General features: G+C 56.3%; 1 protein-coding gene and 1 pseudogene across 1 annotated transcript in view; one reads left to right on the top strand and one right to left on the bottom strand.

The window, feature by feature from the left end:
• The window catches only part of AACS (acetoacetyl-CoA synthetase), a 46,995-nt gene that overhangs the window by 32,212 nt on the left and 1,016 nt on the right, over window positions 1-13,767 (top strand). The window contains exons 9-17 of the mRNA XM_075534031.1: window positions 229-309; window positions 929-1,053; window positions 3,023-3,087; window positions 3,227-3,349; window positions 4,966-5,079; window positions 5,534-5,659; window positions 6,834-6,903; window positions 7,441-7,499; window positions 8,108-8,310. Coding sequence (XP_075390146.1) covers window positions 229-309; window positions 929-1,053; window positions 3,023-3,087; window positions 3,227-3,349; window positions 4,966-5,079; window positions 5,534-5,659; window positions 6,834-6,903; window positions 7,441-7,499; window positions 8,108-8,310 — 966 coding nt within the window. The remainder of the gene's footprint in view (window positions 1-228; window positions 310-928; window positions 1,054-3,022; window positions 3,088-3,226; window positions 3,350-4,965; window positions 5,080-5,533; window positions 5,660-6,833; window positions 6,904-7,440; window positions 7,500-8,107; window positions 8,311-13,767) is intronic.
• On the bottom strand, window positions 12,067-12,413 carry LOC142429053 (methionine-R-sulfoxide reductase B1 pseudogene; annotated as a pseudogene).

Here is a 13,767-nt window from a genome sequence, read left to right as displayed (position 1 = left end):
GCTGCCTTGTCCATTTTGACGTCTGGTGATGCCAAGTGATAGTGGAACTGTCGCATAGGTTCCCTGGGCAGTAATTTTCACTGGAGCCCCTGGCACAATGGGTTACCGCTGGGCTGCTAACCATGAGGGTGGTGGTTTGAATCCACCAGTCCCTCTGTGGGAGAAAAGTGTGGCTGTGTGTTTCTGTCAAGATGGACAGCACACCTTATGCCTGGCCCCACCCCGCAGGGCACCCTGATCCAACACCTGAAGGAACATATCTTGCACGGCAACATGGACAGCAGCGACGTCATCATGTACTACACCACGGTAAGGCCCCAGCACCAAAGTCGGTGTGAGTTCAGGGCCAGAACCACCCACAGGTTCTCCCCGGGGAGAAGGGAAGTGGCGCTGTGGGTGGGTCTGTGCCTGCCTACATTTTTGGATTGAAACAAGGAGAACTCAAGAGCTCTCCTGACCTTGAGTGGCAAGCACCTCCGGCAGCTCAGATAGGGTGCAGGGAGAGAGGCTGGCGTCTCCAGGCCCTGGGCGAGCCTGCACAGTGCTGGCCAATGCCTGTGCAGGTCTACGGGCTGAGGAGGGTTTGCTGTTTCCCCAGCACGTACCCTGCTGTGCTTCACCCCCTCCCCCCCAACAGCAGTGTAGAGGCGGCTCTGCCTGAGCCCATGTCCTCGGCAGTGGCTGCCTGTGAAGGGCTCGGTCCGAGTGTTCTGTGCGCAGTGCACAGTGCCCATTGGTGTCTGCACCATGAGTGGCGCCCCAGCGAGGGCACAATGAAAGGACTTGAGCACATCTTGGTCCACATGTTGGCGGGGGTGTCTGCGGGCCAGTCCCTAGAGGTGGCCTTGCTGCTTCCTGTGTGGACTCCGTTTTAGGCTCTTGTCTGGGAGAATGGGAGAGTTTACCCCTTGGTCCTCTGCTTCCTCAGGTCGGCTGGATGATGTGGAACTGGGTAGTGTCGGCCCTCGCCACAGGTGCGGCCCTGGTCTTGTATGATGGCTCCCCGCTGGTTCCGACGGCCAACGTGCTCTGGGACCTGGTGGACAGGATAGGGTAGGTCATTGCCAGCACAGGTCCCTCATCATCCAACAGGATCACAGGTGGCCTCTGGGGCTATCCTATGACAGACATCCCACTTCAGGGAGGGTGAGGGTGGTGGGGGCCAGGGGCAGGCACTGATACAGACTGACCCACACAGAGCAGTCCAGGAGCACTGCCTGAAAGTGATGGGGCCAGGGGCAGGCACTGATACAGACTGACCCACACAGAGCAGTCCAGGAGCACTGCCTGAAAGTGAGTTTCCCAGAGGGCCTGTGAACTCCCGAGTAGTGAAGGCTCAGCCCACGGGGCCTCTGGGCCTAACTGCCGTGTGCAGCGGCCTCCGCGTCGGGGTGGACGCATTTGGACTTCGTGGTGCACTCTGCCTGCAGGCAGCCTCCTGGAGAGAGAGTGGGGAGACAGAAGTCGGGAATGGCTTGAAGCACAGCCTTTAATATTTTCAATATACTGGTGCCTGGCCTGTGATGTAGTTGAATCCTAGCTTTGGTTCATCAGATTGGAAGGGAGGTTGCTTCCTAATGAGATTGTTTCCAGAGAGAGGTTACTAAAGCCCCCGGGAACTGAAATGGCTGCAGGTCTTCCTCTTCACTCCATTAAGCCAGGCTCCAGGAGAGAGCCCTGTTGTCTGTGTGTGTGTGTGTAACTGCCAGTGTATGAATGAACGCATGCGTAAGTATACAATGTGAATGTGTGAGTGTGTGAATCATGTAAGTACATGAGTGTGGGTGTATGTATGAATGTGTGTGTCCATGTGGCTGTGCTGGGTGGTTGGGCTCTACATAGAGCATCTGTGCACACCTGCTGTCCACTGGGCCCTGGGCTGCTGTGTGCCTGTGGGCAGTGACAGGGTTGGGTCTGGGACCATGGCTGCGAGAGTGGGATCTCACAGCAGCAGATACTATGGGTGAGGCTCCTCAGACAGGTTCAAGCCCTCACGGTGACTGCCACGCCAATGGAAGGAATCAGCGGGTGCACCTTGAGAGTTAAATAAATGATACGCCCCACACCCCACCTCTGTGGTTTGTGGCAAGAAGAATGACATCAGACTTGATAGGGCAGGGTCCTCCCGGGCCACCTCTGCCTCTTCATTGTAGTTTCTGATAGTTCAGGAACAGCATCTCTTATGTTGGATTCTTTTATAAAGACTCTTTGTCTTCTCCCTTATGGGGAGGGGCCATGGGCACCAGGCTTGGAGCCGGGACCCCAGGTCTTTCCTCCTGGTATAGCATGTACTTCAGCAAGCATTGATGGCCAAATTGTCTGTTTTGTGAGAGGGCGTGCTGCTGTGGGATGGTGCCAGGTGGCAGGGCTGCCAGTGGATGAGCAGAGGGGATTGGTGGCAGGAAAGTCCAGGAGGACCATGGGGTCATTACAGCCCCTGAGCACACTGCGAGGCGGTTAGCACGGTGTTCTCTGTGCACAGACGCAGGAGCACCACCCAGCTCTAAATCCTAACGGAGTGAGAAGAACTGCTCTTTTTAAGCTTCATGAAATGTGAGCATATTTAGTGGAAGGGGTTGTACTGAGAAGTCAAGGTCCTGCTATGTGAATGAAGCACCTCCTTCACCGGAAGGTGGGCCTGTGAGGGGCTCCTGCCTCAGGAGAGAGAGGAGGCTGTCGGGATCTCTATGAGTGCTTGCTGGACCTGGGTTGGTTTGCGTCTGGAGAGAAGCTGCCCTGCAGGTGGGACATGGTGTGTGTGGGCTCGGGTGAGTGCTCTTGGTACCAAGTATCCAGAAGGACCAGGTCCTCAGCCCTATCGCCTCTGCTTCCCAGAGGCAGAGTGGCACAAGTCTGCGTGGAGGAGTGGAGGGAATGGGCCCCGGGGACCGAGGTGTCTCGGTGCGTGCGAACATGCCAGCAGTAAAGCACTAGTTATGGGAAGCCCTGGCGTGTGTCGCCCACAAGAGCCCTGAACGGTGTCTGTATTTTTCCTTCCTGTTGGCACCTTTGTGGTCCTTAGCATCACCATCCTGGGGACCGGCGCCAAGTGGCTCTCTGTGCTTGAAGAGAAAAACCTGAAACCAGGTAAATACACCTCTTAGGCTTCTGTCGCTTGAATCACAAGGCAAGGGGATTAAGCCCATTGTATTAGATCTTGCCTGCATGCGAGTGGGGCTTAAGGCCCTGTACTGAGTTTTAACTTTTTGGTGATTCTGCCTTCCAGTGGAAACGCACAGCCTGCAGACACTGCACACCATCCTGTCTACAGGCTCCCCGCTGAAAGCCCAGAGCTATGAGTACGTCTACAGGCACATCAAGAGCAATGTGCTCCTGGGCTCCATCTCAGGTATGCCCTGCTTGCTGCGTGCGTGGAGGGTCTGCTGAAGCCAGGCTGGCCCCCTGAGCCGGCTCACCCACTGGCAGCCACGTTCCCTTCCTTGAATGTATCGCATATGAGGGTCTGGAATGGGGTGGGTATGGCCAAGGACAGTGATGTCCCCGAGCCCTGTTCCAAGCTCCAGGCATGCATAGAACATGTGTGCACACCCGCTGTCCGCTGGATTGCATGGCAGAGCCTTGCGTGCAGACACTGGAGGACTGGAAGCACTTGCTAATGAAGACCAAAGACTATGGCCTTCATTATGGATGACACCTCAACATAGAGAGAACGCCACTTCTCACCACTGGACCATTGAGCAACATCATCATTAAGGGACAAAAGGTAGAAGTAGCCAAGGATTTAGTTTTCCTTGGATGCACAGTCAATATCCATGGACAAATAAGCTTCAAAAGGTATTTTTAGTCTTAAAGGCAAAGTCCTTAAAGGGACTGACCCATGCCAGTCAGTCAGTCACCCCATATCCATGTGAAAACCAGACTAGATCAGAAGACCAGCGTGGAACCGGTGCCTTTGAAATAGGGCATTGGTGAAGAATGGAGGCTATATTATAGGCTTCTAGAAACCTGACCGGACCTGTCAGAATGCACCGTAGAAGCGAGGATGGCAGTAGATTTTGTGTCTCAGGCACTTAGGATGTGTCAGCAGGAAGGGGGCGGTCCTAGAGGAGGCCCTCGTGTTTGTCAAGAGGGTTGCCCCGACATTGTTTCTCTCTGTGGTCCGTGGGGCCCTGTGCTGGGAACTGATGTGACACCCCATGACCAGCAGAAGAGGATGACTCGGACCCCTTAGGCACGCTGTGCATGCACGTGGACGTGAAGGGTGATGGGAGCTTTCAACAGCTAGAAATCTGCTTGTGAACATTTCAAGGTGGACATCATGCCATTGAGCGGGAGAAGCAGACTGGAGAATTGTAAGGTGTGGAGCAGACTGATGGCATGTGTCCGTCCACACTAGTGTGCTGTCTGTCAGCATTTCTGCCGCACTCTGCTGTCCCCCTGCCCCTGCCCTTTTGCTGGGCCCTGCCTCTGAGTAGCTCAAAGCCGTGCCTTGCCTTGTGCCTGACCTCCTCTCGTCATGCTTTGGAGGAACTCGGAGGTGAACATTGTTTCTCCAACTCCTCCCAGGCTGTGACTTGGGGTGGAAGGAAACTCCCTGCGCCTTGCTGAGGGAAGAAGTGGGGTTTCTGTAGAGTCGAGGCCAGGTAATGTACACAGAGCACTGTCCAAGAAAAAACACCTTCCAAGATCATGCTGTTGTGACGGTCACACTGCCAACAAGCCTGAACCCTGAGAGCCCGAACCTTGAAGTTGAGCTTGGCCGGTAGCATCCTCTGGTCTCCTTCCTGCTGGGAGATGGGGTGAAACACCCCTCAAGGACACCGGACAGTGTTTCTGAGTCACCTCTCCTTTTCCCCAGAAAGAAGCCCTGCTGTCCAGGCCTTTCCTCCTGGGGCCCAAGGCAGGAGTAGGTGTTTGTCCTGCGTGCTCTGCCTTGTTTGTGTGTGCTTGGGAGAATGTGCTCTGCGTGCTGCATGCTGAGTTGCCTCTTGCTGCTGCTTGCAGGTGGCACCGACATCGTCTCCTGCTTCATGGGCCAAAACCCCTCAGTCCCTGTGTACAAAGGGGAGATCCAGGCCCGGAACCTGGGCATGGCGGTGGAGGCCTGGGACGAGGATGGTGAGCCCTTCTGACCTCGCGGGAGTCCTGACTCGGAAGCCCCTGGCATCTTCTCCAAAGCTGTGCCCAGTTGGAGAGGGACCCCCCCTTTCCACTTGCTGTGCAGTGTCCTGGCCTCCCATGGCTGCTCCCCTAGAGCTCCCTGTATGCCAGGGACCCAACCAGACAGGAGGGGGCAGGTGGATGATTCGGTGATGGTGGCTACTCTGCCTTTCTCTCGTCCCCACCTCCCCATGCCCCAGCCTTGGAGAGGGCCCCAGGGGATCTCGACTTGGCCTGCATGCTGCTCTGCTGGTCACCAGCCTGCAGGCAGCCCTTCAGGAAAGCAGCTGAGCCGTGTGGGTCCCTAGCGCCGAGCAAGGCCAGGCTGGTGGGTCACTGGGTGCCACAGCGGCCATCACTCCAGGCTCAGGCACTAGGGGTACTTAGCTCATGTTCTGCCCACTCCCACCAGGAAAGGCCGTCTGGGGGATGAGCGGGGAGCTGGTGTGCACCAAGCCCATGCCCTGCCAGCCCACGCACTTCTGGAATGACGAGAACGGCAGCAAGTACAGGAAGGCCTACTTCTCCAAGTTCCCGGGTAGGTGGAGCCTTGGACCGCCCGGGCTGGGCTCCCTGTCTCGTCCTGCGTGTCCCCACCCCCGCTTGCCGAGCTGCTCAGAGCTCATTTTGCCACGGACAGCTAATTGTGAATGATGACCCATGTCTGGCCACCTAAGCTTGAAGCTGTCGTCTGTTTAGCTTATTCTCATCCCCCTGTTGTGCCGGGAACCCTGGGCCTGGGCCTGCTGTGGGGGCAGGGCGAGCCTGTTTCTGTCTGCGGGGTGTGGGCAGCCAGGAGGCTTCTGGCTGGGGTTTTGCCCTCTGCCTCCCACCACTCCCCAGTCATCATGGCCGTCCTACATGCTGACCTACAGCCAGCCTGCCTTCTGGGACTGATCCCTCCCTCTCTGTGATGGACCGTGTTCCGTCTCAGGGACCCTTGTTTAAAGCTCAAGTCCTTGCCGCCTCCTGCTCTTCAGCACCTCGAGCTCCCGCTGCGCTGCCATTCCTAGTTCAGCCGGCCTCCGTTCCGGGTCTTTACACTGAGTGCTTGCTTCCTGCAGTCCCTAGAAGGTGATTCTACAGGAGCCACATGAGGAGAGCAGGGCACTAAGGGGTCCGTGGGTGGGCAGGACTTGCCACGGGCACCCGCTCTGCTCCTACAAGCATGTCAGTGTCACGCGCATATGCCACCTCCTGACCTTGTGCCTTCCCTGCTGAGTGGCCAGAGGATGCCCTTAAATTCGTGCTTCCTGGGCCCTGCCAGTGTGTAGCCGGGGACAGACCCAGGCGGGAAGGAGGGGACACAGTAATGTCCCCAGTGTGGGATGGAGTGAGAGGCCATTAAGCTTTTCAGGAAGATGTCTCTGACCCTCTGGGCACTTCGTCTCCTGTAGTCGAGTTTCCATGACCAGCATCTCCTGGGCTTGCCTGCACTCTTGGCCCCAGGCTGTTGCTCAGCTGAGGCCAGGTGACTGGACCTGCTGTCTCCCGCCTGCTCCCCACCCTCCTTTCCACACATGGCCCAGCCCCTCCTCCAAGACCTGCTCCCCCCACTCCTACTGCAGCCCCTCCACACCTCCAGAGGCTGGTCTCAGGTTTGTCCAGTGTCAGAAGTGGGGTGGGGGCCACCTCATTCATGTCCTGTACCCTGGCCTCACTATATTCTTGCCTGTGTGTCCCCTCGGTGACTGCTTCTCTGACCCCCACAGGTGTGTGGGCGCATGGGGATTACTGCAGGATCAACCCCAAGACTGGGGGCATTGTCATGCTGGGCCGGAGGTGAGGAGGAAGCACAGGGTGGGGCCCCCACCCCCATCTACAGTGTGTGCACAGTGTGTGGCTTGTAGTGTGCGTGTGACCTCGCCTGGGCGGCCCCAACCCCCAGTGAAGCTGGCTTCTGCCTGGTGTCCAGGCCCCATCTTCTGTCCCTGGGTGCAGCCTCCCCTCTTGAGCCTCTGCACCTCTCTGTGGTTGAGACCCTCTGGGGTGGGGTGGTGTCCCCGGCAGGGCTGTTAGCACCCACAGGCCTGTTATGTCTCACTGCAGTAGGATGTTGCTGTGTGCAGCTTCCTCAGGGAGGGGTTGGCCTGGCTGACGGTATTGTGGGGGCTCAGCAAAAGGTGCGGCCAGTGCCCAAGGGCAGTCATTCGCCCTTCAGGGCTGGGGCTGGCAGTGGGCAGGTACTGGTGGGTGGCCCAGCATGTGGCCTGGCAGTGGGGGCAGGGACCTGGATCAGGAGGCACGTTGGGGGTGGGGTTGGGAGGAGCCAAGGGACCCACTGCTGGATGGTCACGCTCTCCACCTCGTCCCTTGCAGTGATGGCACACTCAATCCCAACGGAGTGCGGTTTGGCAGCTCGGAGATCTACAACATTGGTATGTCCTCTGCCGCCCAGGAGGGGCCACTCCCGGAGGCCTGCTCACTCCCAGCCCTCGTGGAATTATGGGCTCACTTGTCCTCAAGGGGAGAGGGATTCATGAAGTGTCCCTTCCAGAACACCCCTCCACACATGGGCTCTCGGGACTCTGGGCATGAGTCCTCCCTCTGGTGGGTGGGATGTGTGGACCCTCACAGGTGACCGACAGGCACAGAGGGGTTGCCGATAGCCAGGCTGCCTGGCAGCCCCAGGGCCTTCCCCACCCACAGCCTTTCTGGGGTGTCCTGTGGCAGCCACAAGTGGCTCTGTGTCAGCCAGGCTGCAGAGACCCAGCCCCACCTCTGTTCCTTCCACTGGTGGAGGCCCCGACGCGACCACCTGCTTCTCTTCCTTTTACTCAACTGAAGGGAAGTCGGTAATCCCCACTGTGGGCCCAGAGAGAGGTGATTGGGTCCTTCCTGCCACTTGTTACTCGCTCCCTTAGAGCAAGTCCTGAAAGTCCTTCCCAGGTAGGCTTGGTGGTCGGCCTCATGCCCTCTCAGCAGTGGGCTTGGGAGCCACTGGCTGTGTCGGACCTGCTGTGACCAGCTTTCTGTTTCCCTGCAGTGGAGGCTTTTGAGGAGGTGATGGACAGCCTGTGTGTTCCCCAGTACAGCCAGGATGGTGAGGAGCGGGTGATCCTCTTTCTGAAGATGGTGTCTGGCCACTCCTTCCGGCCAGACCTGGTGCGCAGGATCTGTGACGCCATCCGCTCAGGCCTGTCTGCGCGGCATGTCCCCAGCCTCATCTTGGAGACCCAGGGCATCCCGGTATGTCAGCCGATGATACTCACAGGACAGCCGGCATCCCCTCCCCACATCACTGGAGGCTTGCTCGCGGTTATATATAGTGGTCCAGGTTGCCTAGCGACAGCATCCTTCCTCCTCTGCTGTCTCTCTGCCCCTCTGGCTGCTAAAAGCAACGTCCTAAATACCTCTTCTGGAGGGTGGAGTAGGCCTGACCCCAGGGCTCACCGGCCCGCCCAGATGCAGTCCTGGTGTGGTCTCAAGTACATTGATGAGAAAATTCACTTTAACTTTTATAGGGCTGCTGGGATGCGGTCGCCCTTGCCTTTTAATTTTAAGTTCAGTCTGTGGGAATGAGATGAGAATCTATTTAGAGGCAGGCGTGTCTTCAGGGAGCTGTTCCCCCTCTTAGCCTTTGTTTATTAGCTTTTCAGTGCAGACATCTGAGCCTAGCTGGAGTTTACGCAGCTCACCAAGCAGGTGCTCGGGGAGCTGAGAGGGCCCACCGCTGTGTGTGCATGCCTGTGTGTGCACACATGCACACAACACTACACACACAGGCTGCTGGCAGCCAGGCTTTCCGTCCCCACGGCTTTGCTCACTCAGGAGCAGACTGGGGGAGCAGTGGCTTGGGTAGCAGGCCCATTGTGAGCAGAGGTCCCTGGCAAGTACTGACACAGGCAACCCCAGTGACACGGAACTCATCTGGAAACAGGGTTTCACCTGAGATGCACCCACGTAAATAACACACTCCTGTTTAAGAGAGTGGGCAAGGGCTGTCGTGGTTTGCATGTTAGTTGCGTAGAATGCAGAGGGTGTGTGTGTCCTATGCGTGTACCTGGTCATCCCGGAGGGCCAATTTCTCCGCTCCCTGCCACCCCCCGGGACACCTGCTCCTCTTCTCCCAGCCCTCGCTGGGCTCTCTCTTTTTTATTTTTGCTGGGCTCTCTCTTGAGGTGCCTGTAATCTTGAGCAGGACTTAGGCTTGCCACTGCCTGCCCTGTGGAGGGTGGTCCTCTGTGGAGACACTTTATATCAGATCATTGGCCTTTGCTGTCCCCTCAGGAGGGTCTGGGGCACTCTCATGTCAGTATCTCTAGCATGTGAGGGGCTGGGTTCCACTTTGGTTTCCTTTTTTAAAAAAAAATCATTTTATTGGGGGCTCATACAACTCTTGTCACAATCCATCCATCCATAGTGTCAAGCACATTTGTACATTTGTTGCCATCATCATTCTCAAAACATCATCTTTCTACTTGAGCCCTTGGTATCAGCTCCTCATTTCCCCCCTCCCTCCCCCATACTCCCTCCCTCATGAACCCTTGATAATTTATAAATTATTATTATTTTTTTCATGTCTTACACTGACCATGTCTCCTTTCACCCACTTTTTGTTGTTTGTCCTTCAGGGAGGGGGTCATAGGTAGATCATTATGATCAGTTCCTCCCCCCACCCCCTCTGCTTCCTCTTCCTCTCTAGTGTGGCAACTCTCATTGTTGGTCCTGAGGAGTTTATCGTGCTGGATTCCCTGTTTCCAGCTTTTTTATGTACCAGTGTACATCCTCTGGTCTAGCCAGATTTGTAAGGTAGAATTGGGGTCATGATAGTGGGGGGAGAAGCACTAAAGAACTAGAGGAAAGTTGTATGTTTCATTGTTGCTACACTGCACACTGACTGACGTGTCTCCTCCCTGAGACCCTTCTGTAAAGGGATGTCCAGTTGCCAACAGATGGCTTTGAGTCCCCACACCGCACCCCTCCTCATTCACAGTGATATGGATTTTTGTTCTTTGATTCCTCATACCTGATCTCTTCGACACCTCGTGCTCACACAGGCTGGTGTGCTTCTTCCATGTGGGCTTTGTTGCTTCTGAGCTAGATGGCCTTTTGTTTGCCTTTAAGACCCCAGATGCTATACCTTTTGATAGCCGGGCACCACCTGCTTTCTTCACTACATTTGCTTATGCACCCACTTTGTCTTCAGCAATCATGTCGGGAAGGTGACCATCATGGAATGCCAGTTTAAGAGAACAAAGTGTTCTTGCACTGAGGGAGTACTTGAGTGGAGGCCCAGTGCTCTGGTTTACTTTTAAAAAGGAACCTGTGCCCTTTGCCCTCAGAAGTGGATCTTTTTAGACTCGGGTGACCCCAAGACTGAGGAGTATTCACTGGGAAAAGGAAGGTGATCATGAGTTCCCTTGCCCTGTCACACTCATGGACTCTTTCCTGCCTGGTACTGGTTGGTGAAGTGTCTGAGGGTGAAGGACTTCCTCATGTAGTGCCTTTGTGCTTCAGACGCCCCCGCCCTGGCACCGGGTGCATGGTGTCACCTGAGGCAGCTGGGCCCAGTGGGAAGGAGCACAGCTGAGCTCTATAGGCCCTGCTCACTGGGAGCCCGAGCCACCTCAGGATCTCCAGGGAGCAGGGATGGAGGGCCTCCCCCCCACCAGAGGAATTGGCTGAAATAGAGGGTGTCCATCTGACACATCCCTCCCTTACCCGGGGAGCCAGCCGATGCTGCCCTAGGACTTGGGGAGTCTCTTTGAAGCCCCCCAGGAAGGTACCTAGCATGTGTGTATGGGGCCATGTCCAGCCCTGCCCCTTGGGCTTGAGCCGGACTCCTACGCTATGGGAAGGGAGAGGTCAGTCAGGCTCAGAGAGGGGTGGTGGGGGACGGAGGCTCTAGGTTGGGCTGGCAGCCTTCCTGTGTAGTTTCTGAGGGGCCAGTGTCCTCAGCAGCACCGGGGTGGGGAGGGAGGGCCCTGGTGCCATCCTGAGCTCTGTTGTAGCGTACCTCCTCCGAGGCCTGGCTGCTGGGCGGCGGAGCACGCAGCATCTGTCTACCGCTGTCTCCCCACCCTCTGCTGGACTTCCGTGGTACTGTTCATCACTGGCTAACCCCCAGCTGCTGTTTCTCATCTGTCTTGGGTCTGTCTAGAGCAGGGGTCTTCAAACTTTTTAAACAGAGGCCCAGTTCACTGTCCCTCAGACCGTTGGAGGGCCGGACTATAGTTTTAAAAAAAACAAAAATAAACTATGAACAAATTCCTATGCACACTTCACATTTTTTTTAAAGGGTGGAAACAGACCCAGTCATGGACACAGCGGCCTGCTGGGTCTCCTTGCTTTATTAGTTCCAGCTGATCACTTTAGAAAGTTGGAGAGGGTGAGGCCGCTACCAGGAGCTCTGGATGTACTCTCCCGGGGCAGGCTTGGCAGGTACAGACCCCACTGGGGCTGGTAGGAAGACCATGGCTGCTCTCCCACACAGATGGAGACCTGGGACTCAGGGGTTGTGCCATGGGTCTGCATTCCCCAGCAGGTCACAGACCATCAGTGCTCTGGTGAGTAAGCCTGGAAGGATTTGACCAGAGTGATTCATGCAGTGACTGGGCTGGAGCCGCCGACTGGGACATGGCCTTGTAGTGGTTGCATCTGCTCATACAACTTAGGGGGTCAGCATGGGCCCTGGTGAGGGCTGGAGCCCCTTTGGGGATTGGGGTTCATAGGAGTGAGACTGGATAGGCAGGGAGGGGCTGCCAGGCTGACGAGAGAAGCCAAGGGTATTATGTCTTTCAAGACACAGACACCCTAAGACCAGAGTCCCAGCCTTGAACCTCGGAGGCCAAGATGAACCAGCCCTCGGCCTCATCCTAGTGGGTAGGGTCGTCAGGAAAAATCCCCCCCTCCCTCCAGCCCTCCCTGCCTGAAGGTCAGTAGGCTGTAGTTCTAAAGGGGGGTGACCAATGCCTGTGGCTGCTTGGGGTTGGGCTTGCCTGCTTACTTCCCCTGGGAGGCAGATGTGTTGCCTTTAGGGATAAACTTCAGGGAGCTGTTGAATATTCAGACGTGGGACTGCCCCCGCTTGGGGCCATCACTGAGGAACTCGTGGCCAAGCCCGTGGCCGCATTTACCGCAGGACACCTTAAGGCACCAGGCTGATTGCGCTTGGGCTGCTTGGCCACGCTATCATCGTGGATGGTCTCCGTGAAGGCCGGCCATGGCGATGAGTGCTTGTACTTGGAGCGGCCAGAGAACAGCTCACAGCCGCACTTGGCACACACGTAGACAGCAGGTTCAAAGTGATTCTGGAAAACCTCGCCCCCGGAGAAGCTGCAGAAAGACATAGTGCTACCAGGTTCCCGTCCCACTCTCACACTCCGACAGCTCCGAGTGCACCGACCCCACCGCACATATCTTATTTTGAAGTGAAAAAACAAAATGGGCAAAAACACCCGGAGGACCGGATAAATGTCTTCGGCGGACCACATGTGGCCCACAGGCCATAGTTTGAGGACCCCTGGTCTTGAGCAACAGTTCTTAACCTGGGGGTCGCGACCCCTTTAGGGGGGATGGAATGACCCTTTCACAGGGGTTGCCTGATTCATAACAGTAGCAAAATGACAGTGATGAAGTAGCAACAATGTTATGGTTGGGGGACACCACCACATGAGGAACTGTATCAAAGGGTCAGCGGCATTAGGAAGTTTGAGAATCAAACCCACTCCTGTGGGTGGTCCTCTCCTCAGACTTCAGCCAGTTCAGTGAGCTGTGAGTGGGTGGGTGGGTGGTGAGTTGAGTGAATGAGTGGGTGGGCAAGTGAGTGAGTGGGTGGGCGGGTGAGTGAGCAAGTGGGTGGGTGAGTTGAGAGAGTGAGTTGAGTGGGTGGATAGGCGAGTGAGTGAATGGATGGGCGAGTGAGCGAGTGGGTGGGTGTCCTCCAGACACCTGCTGAGGTGGGTCAAGCCTGTCTTTTATGTCCATCATCTTACACATGAGGGTGCTGAGCTGCCCAAGGAAGGGATAGCTAGCAACCAAAATGGAGTTCTGTCTGCTGAGGGAAGCAGGCCCTGGGCACTGCAGTGACCCCAGTCCACTCCAGCTGTGCTTGATGGAATGAAGATGTCTGCCCACCCTACGCTCCCCAGGGGAGAGCTGCAGGCCTCTTAGGGGGCCACCTTACACATTACCCTGCTGGCCGGCCAGTGTGCCCCCAGAGCCGCACCTGGGGCTCTGTGAGTAGCTTGGACACTCGTCTAGCCTACGAGACGCTTGCCTTTCAAGGTGGGAGAGGCGGTGATGCCATGTGAAATGACTGGCTGCCCCTGGGGAGTTTCCACTTAGATCCTTAATTAGCGCACACACTGACTTTCCTAACAAGTGCATTATAATTACTTCACAGGTTTTTTTTTTTTAAACAGCCAGTGTGTGGTACTGGCAGCTACATTGGGCTCTGAGCTCTGGAAGTTTCCTAGCCCCTGAACTCAGACTACCACAGAGACCCCATGTGGAATAAAGATGACGCGAATGTGCCAGGCATTTCAGGGGGTGTGTGGGAAGTCTGGGATGTGCTTGGCTTGGAGTTGGCACTTGGGGTGGGGTGGGGCACTTCTGAAGGAGGAGGCCTGCTTTCAGGTGCAGGTCAGTGGCAGCTTAGTGACAGCGAGCAGAGAAGCAGCCTCCTCTTGAGACAACAGAGTA

This window comes from Tenrec ecaudatus, chromosome 16 (assembly GCF_050624435.1).
Source record: "Tenrec ecaudatus isolate mTenEca1 chromosome 16, mTenEca1.hap1, whole genome shotgun sequence".
In the NCBI taxonomy this organism is placed as follows: Eukaryota; Metazoa; Chordata; class Mammalia; order Afrosoricida; family Tenrecidae; genus Tenrec; species Tenrec ecaudatus.
The sequence above is the reverse complement of the archived record's forward strand: the minus strand, read 5'-3'. Positions and strand labels throughout refer to the sequence as shown.